We start from the raw sequence: 9,503 nt of genomic DNA on the forward strand, positions 1-9,503 counted from the left end.
ACAAAAGAATACCATGAACAATTCTATGCCAATTACTTGGGTAACTCAGATGAGATGGACAAATTCCTAGAAAAATATGGACCAAAATACTAAAACTGACTCAGGAACAAATAATCAATCAGAATAAACCTACAACAAGCAACTAGACTGAATTAGTAATTAAAACTACCCATATGAAAAGCCCAAGAACAGACAGCTTCACTGGTAAATTCCACAAAACATTTAAAGAATTAATACCAGTTTGGAGGGAATACTTTCCAATTCATTCTATGAGGCCGGTATTATTATCAAAATCAGGTAAAAACATTACAAAAAAAGAAAACCACAGACATATCTCTTATGAATATGGATGCAACAATCCTCAAAAAAAATACAAGCACGCTGTCAACATTGTACCAGAGGGTCCAGACAGAGAAATTAAGTAAGAAAAAGAAACAGAACTCCTGCAGAAAGGAAAAAGTAAACGTTATCTCTGTTCACAGATTCCATGACCTCATACATAGAAATTCTAGACTCCACTAAAAAACAAACAAACAAAAAAACTGTTATAACTAATCAAAAAGTTCAGCAAAAGTTGCAGGATACAAGATTAATACATTTAAAAAATATATTTCTACACAGTTGTAATGAACAACCAAGAAAACAGTTCAACTTATAACAGCATCAGAAATAAAATTGGAATTTAACAAAAGTGCAAAATGTATACTCTGAAAACTATAAACCATTGATGAAAGAAGTTAAAGATTAAATAACCAGAAATACTTCCCATGTGCATGGACCAAAAGATGAAATATTGTTAAGCAGGCAACAGTCCCCAAAGTGATCTACAGATTCAATGCAATTCCCATCAGAATACCATCTGGCTTCTTTGTAGAAATTGACAAACTGATTCTAAAATTCACACGGAATTGCAAGTGTCCCTAAAGAGTAAACACAATTTCGAAAAATAACACAGTTGCAGGACTCACATTTCTCGATTTCAAAAGTTATTACAAATCCAAAGTACTCAAGACAGTGTGGTACTGATATAAAGACAGATATACAGATCAATGGAATAGAATTGAAAATCCTGAAATAAATCCATGTTCTATGGTCAACTAATTTTTGACATGGGTGCCAAGAACATTCAATGGAGAAAGGAGAGTCTTTTCAACAAATGGTGTTTGATGAACCCTTACCTAACACCATATATAAAAATTAACCCCAAATTCATCAAAGACCTAAATGTAAGAGTAAAAACTATAAAATTATCTTAAAAAAAAAAAAAAAAACTAGGAATCTTAATGACTTTGGATTTGGCAATGAATTCTGACACAATACCAAAAGCAGAAGCAATAAAAGAAAATAGAAAACTCTAGACTTCAGAATCAAAACTATGGTGCAAAGGCACTATCAAGAAAGTATAAAGACAATTCACACAATGGGAGACAATATTTTTCTCTCTGTTTTTTTTTTTTTTTTTTTTTTTTTTTAGATGGAGTTTTGCTCTTTCACCCAGGCTGGAGTGCAGTGGCACGATCTCGGCTCACCGCAACCTCTGCCTCCTGGGTTCAAGCAATTCTCCTCCCTCAACCTCCCGAGTTGCTGGGATTACAGGCACGTGCCACCATGCTTGGCTAATTTTGTATTTTTAGTAGAGACGGGGTTTCTTCATGCCGGTCAGGCTGATCTCGAACTCCTGACCTCAGGTGATCCACCTGCCTTGGCATCCCAAAGTGCTGGGATTACAGGCGTGAGCCACCATGCCCGGCCGGGAGACAATATTCTCAAATCATATATCTGATAAGGAACTTGTATCTAGAATATATAAAGAGACAATTCCATAATGAAAAATAACATAAAATGGGCAAAAGATCCAAATAAATATTTCTCCAAAGATACAAACATGGCCAATAAGAACAAGAAAAGATGCTTAATATCATTAGTAATCGGGAAAAACAAAACTGCAGTGAAGTATCACTTCAAACCCACTAGGATAGCTTTAATCATAAAGTCAGATAATGACAAGTACTGGCAATGATCTAGAGACTGGAACCCTCATACCCTATTGATGGAAATGTTAAATGGTACAGCCATTTTGGAAAATAGTCTGTAAGCTCCTCAAATGGTTAAACATAGAGATACAATATGACCCAGAAATTCCATTTCTAGGTAATTTCATAAAAATACCAGAGAAATGAAAACATATGTCCACACAAACACTTGTACACAAATGTTTACTGCAGTATTATTCATAATGGCCAGTGGGTAGATAAAACCAAATGTTCTTCAAGTGACAGGATAAACAAAATATTGTATATCCATACAGAGAAATATTATTTGTCCCTAAAAAGGAATGAAGTACTGATCATGCTGTAATACGGCTGAACCTTGAAAACATTATGCTAAAAGAAACCAGTCACAAAAGTCATGATTCCATTTATATGAATTGTCCAGAATAGACAAATCTTTATAAGACAGAAATTAGTTGTTTAGGATGGAAGGGTTGGGATGATAAGGGGGTGATGCTTAAAAGATACAGAATTTATTCTGGGGATGATGAAAACATTCTAAAATTGATTGTAGTCATGTCCACACAGCTCTGAATATATTAAAAAAAAAACCACTGAATTGTACACTTTAAATGGGTGAACTGTATGATGCATGAGCGAGTTTTATATCAATAAAGTTATGTAAAAATTTTATGAAAAAAAATGGGCTGGGCACAGTGGCTCACACCTGTAATCCCAGCACTTGGGGGGCTGAGCTGGGCGGATCACCTGAGGTCAGGAGTTCGAGACCATCCTGGCCGACATGGTAAAACCCTGTCTCTACTAAAAATACAAAAATTAGCCGGGTGTGGTGGCGGGCACCTATAATTAATCCCAGCTACTCGGAAGGCTGAGGAAGGAGAATCGCTTGAACCCGGGAGGTAGAGGTTGCAGTGAGCCGAGATCACACCGTTGCACTCCAGCCTGGGCAGCAGAGTGAAACTCCATCTCATGGAGGGGGGGAGAAAAAAGAAAGAAAAAATATTTTTTTAAAGTGTAAGAAGCAAGGAGGAGGACCACTCAAATTTCATTCCTAAAATAGCCTAACTTAATTCCCTTTCTAATATTATATAACAACTTCTAGGCTATGAAGGTAATGAGGTTCTTGTGACCATCATCATTTCCAGCCAATCACTTGGTTTTAACTCCTGTTTTATGCCTTCCAAATAGACACAGTTGAAAAATAGAGCATTTACCTTCCTTCTCCTTCCCTACAATTAGGACAGGAACAGGCAACTCTTCGAAGCCTCTTGCCAGGTTGTACCTCTTGATCTGAAGTTTGCTGGCCTTGCTGCAAATGCACTTGTGTGAGTTGGTCAGGACTAACAGCACCTATCGTGGCATTAGCAATTCCTCCAACTGCTACAGTTACAGGAGCTATAGTAGCTTGCTGGACTTTTACTCCATCTTGTCCTTGCTGCTGACCTAAAAAGGAAGAAAAAGAAAAAGAAGTATTGTAATGTTTCCTACATCTAAAGAAAGGATTAAAAAAAATTCCATGTGCATAAATTTTTTCTAACGATCTGTAAAGTACAAAAACTAAGGGGTTAATGGCTTATACTATGTCAATCCTTCTAAAATATAGTATTCTTAGTTAGTGGCTCAGGTTGCCTATGTATCTAGATGATGGAACTATATACATAAATCATTTAACCCGCTTTGGGACTCAATTTCTCTCTCCATCTATAAAATGAAGGTAATAATACTTGCTACTTACCAACTCACTAAAATACTATGAGGACACATGAGTCTAAAAGCATTTTGAGATCCTAAGATAAAAGACGTTATATAAACACAAAGCTTTATTACCATTTCCACAGTAAGCAACATATCTCATCACAACAAGAAAATACAGGAGTGAAAAGTCACTAAACAAAGGATTAAGTTTTATGGACATCTTGCATTCCTAAATAGTTTAAATAAACATCTCTTTATTGATTTGACTTTTTTAATTGTATACATAAAGTGGTTTTTAAAATGCAAAACCACCCAAGATTACTACATACTGTCACTGTAATCATAAAAAGACATTTAAGATATTATTACTTTATTCATTCATGTTATATAGCTTAAACTTCATCGCTCAGATTGGTATATATACCAGCGTGGCTTCTTCACTTTGGGAAAAATATAATAAATAATGCACAATAAAACAACAAAAAACTGTATTTGCATGGCTTAACATTATCCGGAAATACAATGCTCTTTTTTTTTTTTTTTTTTGCGACGGAGTCTTGCTCTGTCACCCAGGCTGGAGTGCAGTAGCACGATCTCGGCTCACTGCAACCTCCACCCTCCTGGATTCAAGCAATTCTCCTGCTTCAGCCTCCCTAGTAGCTCGGATGACAGGTGCGTGCCACCATGCCCAGCTAATATTTTTTGTATTTTTAGTAGAGACAGGGTTTCGCCATGTTTGCCAGGCTAGTCTCAAACGCCTCACCTCAGGTGATTCACCTGCTTCAGCCTCCCAAAGTGCTGGTATTACAGGTGTGAGCCACCGCGCCCAGCCTATGATGCCTTATAATTACCTTTTCTTTCACACAGTTCTACATTCTCTCCATCAGATGTGGGAATAACAAGTATGTGAATGGACTGAAAAGAAAATACCAATTTATGAAAGAATGTTTCCACCTCAGAAAATTGATGTAAGTATTAGGTAAGTTAATTTACAAATCCTCTACCACAGTGCCGGCACAGAATTGCTCATTACATGGTAGCTACTGTTACTAATTCATCTCTGCTGAGTTCAGGGGCAATACAAGAATAAAATAAGTCAGTCTGGGAGGTCAAGATGGCGGATCACAAGGTCAGGAGATCGAGACCATCCTGGTTAACACGGTGAAACCCCGTCTCTACTAAAAATACAAAAAAATTAGCTGGGCATGGTGGCGGGCACCTGTAGTCCCAGCTACTCGCTATTCACAAGGCTGAGGCAGGAGAATGGCGTGAACCCAGGAGGCAGAGCTTGCAGTGAGCCGAGATCATGCAGCCTGGGCGACAGACTGGGACTCTGTCCCAAAAAAAAGAAAAAAAAAAAAAGAATAAAATATGCTAGCAGAAATAAACATGCCAGTCCTGAATATAAAATGGTTTCTTTCAGGCCGGGCATGGTGGCTCATGCCTGTAATCCCAGCATTTTCGGAGGCTGAGGTGGGTGAATTACAAGGTCAAGAGATGGAGACCATCCTAGCTAACACAGTGAAACCCCATCTCTACTAAAAAGTGCAGCGATTGTACCACTGCACTTCAACAAAAAATTAGCCAGGTGTGGTTGCACACGCCTGTAGTCCCAGCTACTTGGGAGGCTGAGGCAGGAGAATCGCTTGAACCCAGGAGGCAGAGGTTTCAGTGTGTCAAAATGGTGCCACTGCACTCCAGCCTGGGAGACAAGAGCGAGACTCTGCCTCAAAAAAAGGGGGGCAGGGGTTGGGGTGGTTATTTCAAAGCTGCATATGTAGTACCTTAAATGTATGGGGCAACCAACAAGAGGCAATAAAAATTACCAAGTAAGAAAACAGTACACATTTTCTAAACAAAATTAAACCTCTGACTCTCCGAGCCAACGTCAATCTCACCGTCCTCTGCATATCCACAGCGCTCTTAATTCCTTTTGGTAGCACCCATAACTAAGATACACATTAAAAAATACATTTTGTCACTGTTTCAGTAAGGATACAAACCCTCTACTAAAGTTTACATTTTTGTACACCTTTGAATTAGCATGGTGTGGGAAGTAAAGCAATGCAAGTGAAGTTAGAGTTGTAAATTTATGACTGTGCACTCAGGGATCCTCAGTTTCCTCAACTCTAAAATAGTAACACTGACTTCCGTAAAATTTCTGCTCCCTGTCTACTTTAAAGAGCTGTTTCTGAGGATCAAGTTGATTTTCCAGGGGTAAAGGCTATACAAATTATAAAGCAATACATAAACAAAAGGTATAATTATTTGGTTTCAGTGTTTTTGAACACGTATTCAGTAAAACCAGATGCCTTAAGGATGACCGTGGCTACACTATCTATTCAAACTACTTGTGTACCAAGAAGCACAGTGATACACACACTTTCTGTTTACTACAAAAAAAATGCATTTCTAGAAACGAGAGTACTGTCTGAACAAGCACTATACAAAATCTACAGCATGGTCCCTATGGAGCTGCAGGTATTTTAAGTTGGCAAGTACCCTTTACATCCCCTGAAGACACAGGTATTTTTGGCCACAATTTTTTGACTACTTTTCTCATAACATTTATATAACAGTCATTACTTTAAAGGTCGCAATAATATTTAAGATGACCTTTATTTTGGTAAAGAACTGCTAGATGAGTTTCAAATCAAAGCTAAGTTGGGGGGTGAGGGGTGGGGAAGAACTGCTAGAGATTCCTGATCCCTCTGGTCCCTTGACCATGTCCTTGACATACTCCTCAAGCCTCCATATTGTGAGCCTTTCTTTGTTCAATGCCTAAACAACTTGGAAAGTTATTTCAATGAATAATGGAGGCAAATTATATTTGAGTTTGTATATTGAAGCCTGTTAATTGACTTCATCTAGATGTTTCACAGACAGCTAAGTTCAACATACTACTTTATTTCCACCGCCATCAGTAAGCCACCAAACTCCAGAGCAAGACCTCTGAGGCCCCACTTAAGTTTAATTCTATTGCCTTCTCAGACCTCATCTCTATTAGTCTCTCTCTTGCTCACTCTGCACTTGATATACTGGCCTCTCTTCTGGCCCTCAAACAAATCAAGCTCATTTCCTTCTTAGGGACTTTGCATATACTCTCCAGTCTAAGTGGGGATGCCTTTGCATGCAGATCTTTACATAGTTGATTCCTTTGTAATAATATTCTGGTCCGAGTTCAAATCTCCCCTCTTTAGAAATGCCATTCCTGACCTTCCCATCTAAAAGTGGTTCCCCTCAGTATATCACTGTATCATCACCTAGTTTTGCCTTGTCTTACTTTGTCCTTTTATAATTTGGTCTTCAACTCACTTCTGAAGGTAAAGTGCCATGAAAGTAGGGATCTTGCCTATTGTGTTCACTGCTGTATCACTAGTATAACAGTGCCTAATAACTAAATAACAATGCCACTCAATAACATGTTTAATAAATCAAAGTTTAAAAATAAAAAATGATTTCATCTTCCAGTCTTGCTTCTGCTAATGTCCCTGTTTCAGTAAATGCTACTCCTACTCTCCTTATTATCCACACTGAAAACCTTAAAATGTCATCTTTTAGGCTACTTCTTTAATCATTACATCCAGTGATGACCGAATTATGAAGACACTACTGCATAATAATAGCTCTTACACTAATCTGTTTCCAAGCAAGACTATCATCTTGATCCAAGCCCTGGTTAATCTGTGCCTCTACCAACCTAAATGAAGCTTTCCCTCCTTTCTCATCCTTCAAACTGCTGCCAGAAAAATAAAAAAGTCGTGTTCTGATCGTCACTTTCATGCTCAGTAACGTTTAATCATTCTTCCACTGACCAAAGTCTGGCATTCAAAGCACTCTACCACAAGGACTTACTTAGCTCCTGGTTCACAGTCTTTCTCCTAATGACCAAATCTATTGTGCATTTGCTCAGTGACCATTACAGGACTGCTCTGCTGCATTTGACACCACACGCCACTCCACCCTTATCCAACATTTACTCTGTGAGCTAACTTCCCACATTTCAGAAACCCCTTCTTCTCTGTTAGCTCCTTTGTGTTTGGTTTTTTTTTTTTTTTTTTTTTTTTTTTTTAAGAGAGAGGGGTCTTACTCTGCTGCTCAGACTAGTCTTGAACTCCTGGGCTCAAGCAATTCTGCCTTGGACTTCCAAGTAGCTGAGATTACAGGCGTGCACCACCATGCATGGCCTTAGCAAATTTTTTTACAATCAGCACTTAAATCTAAATTTATGTCACATTCTTAAAAGATGTATCAGCCAGGTGTGGTGGCTCACACCTGTAATCCCCACACTTTGGGAGGCAGAGGCAGGAGGACTGCTTGAGCCCAGGAGTTCAAGACCAACCGAGGCAATATAGTGAGACCCCATCTCTTAAAAAAATTAAAAAATTAGCCAGGCATGGTGGCATGTGCCTGTAGTCCCAGCTACTCATGAGACTGAGGTGCTGAGGTGAGAGGATCGCTTGTGCCCTGGGGATCAAGACTTCAGTGAGCCGTGATTGCACCACTGTACTTCAACTTTAGCCTGGGTGACAGAGCAAGACCCTCTCAAAAACAAACACACACACACCCTCTACTCTTCCTAGGCTACTCTCCCGGGTTCTGACTTCTCATTCTAACTCTGTTCTTGGGGGACCTCATCTACTTTCGTAACTTTTACTGCTATGCGTAAGCCGATTATCTCGCAGATCTGTGCCTTCTACTCAGAAGTGTCATACTCCTACTGTCAACTGCCAGTGAACATTTCCACCTCAGATTCCTCACAAGCAATCTAAGAACCAGACAGCTTAGCCCACTTTCCTAATATAGCTCTTTTTCACCATTCAAATAGAAAACTTGGAAGCCATTCCTGATTCCTCTCTATCTTCTTCATCTCTGACAACAAGAGCAACTATTGTTTTATAGCTACTATGTGGTAAGGCACTTTACTGGATGCTTTCCATATATTGTTTCACTTACTCCTTATATCCCTATGGGCTGAATATTACTGTCCCAACTTTTTATTTTTCAGAAATGGAGTCTTGCTCTCTTGCCCTGGCTAGAGTACAGTGGCACAATCATGGCTTACTGTAGCCTCTAACTCTTGGACTCAAGCAATCCTCCTGCCTCTGCCTCCTGAGTAGTTGGGACTACAGATGCATGCCACTACACCTAGTTAATTTTTTAAATTCTTTTAGAGATTGTATCTCACTATGTTGCCCACGCTAGAATCAAACTCCTGACCTCAAGTGATCCTCCTGCCTCAGCCTCCCAAGTAGCCGGGACTACAGGCACAAGCCATGGCACCCAGCTTACTGTCCCAATTAAGATGAGAAAACTAAGGTTCTGAGGGGTATGTAAAACACCCAGGATCCTAAAATGGAAAAGTGACAGAGCTGGGATTTGAACCCAGGCTTAGCCAACTCAAAAAGCTATTCTCTTTCCACCATATACATTATCTACGTTGATCATAAGTCCCTGTTGAGTCTGCCTCTCAGACATTTCTCAAAAGAAGACATTCATACAGCCAACAGACACATGAAAAAATGCTCATCATCACTCGCCATCAGAGAAATGCAAATCAAAACCACAATGAGATACCATCTCACACCAGTTAGAATGGCAATCATTAAAAAATCAGGAAACAACAGGTGTTGGAGAGGATGTGGAGAAATAGGAACACTTTTACACTGTTGGTGGGATTGTAAACTAGTTCAACCATTATGGAAAACAGTATGGCAATTCCTCAAGGATCTAGAACTAGATGTACCATATGACCCAGCCATCCCACTACTGGGTATATACCCAAAGGATTATAAA

The 9,503-nt window shown here is 39.1% G+C and overlaps 1 protein-coding gene across 5 annotated transcripts in view; it reads right to left on the reverse strand.

The window, feature by feature from the left end:
- Window positions 1-9,503, reverse strand: part of SP4 (Sp4 transcription factor) — an 84,804-nt gene that overhangs the window by 32,706 nt on the left and 42,595 nt on the right. For all 5 annotated transcript variants that reach the window (XM_023215954.1, XM_023215953.1, XM_023215956.1 and 2 more), the window contains exon 4: window positions 3,227-3,455. In XM_023215954.1, coding sequence (XP_023071722.1) covers window positions 3,227-3,455 — 229 coding nt within the window. The remainder of the gene's footprint in view (window positions 1-3,226; window positions 3,456-9,503) is intronic.

The sequence above is a fragment of the Piliocolobus tephrosceles genome, chromosome 8 (assembly GCF_002776525.5).
Source record: "Piliocolobus tephrosceles isolate RC106 chromosome 8, ASM277652v3, whole genome shotgun sequence".
NCBI lineage: Eukaryota > Metazoa > Chordata > Mammalia > Primates > Cercopithecidae > Piliocolobus > Piliocolobus tephrosceles.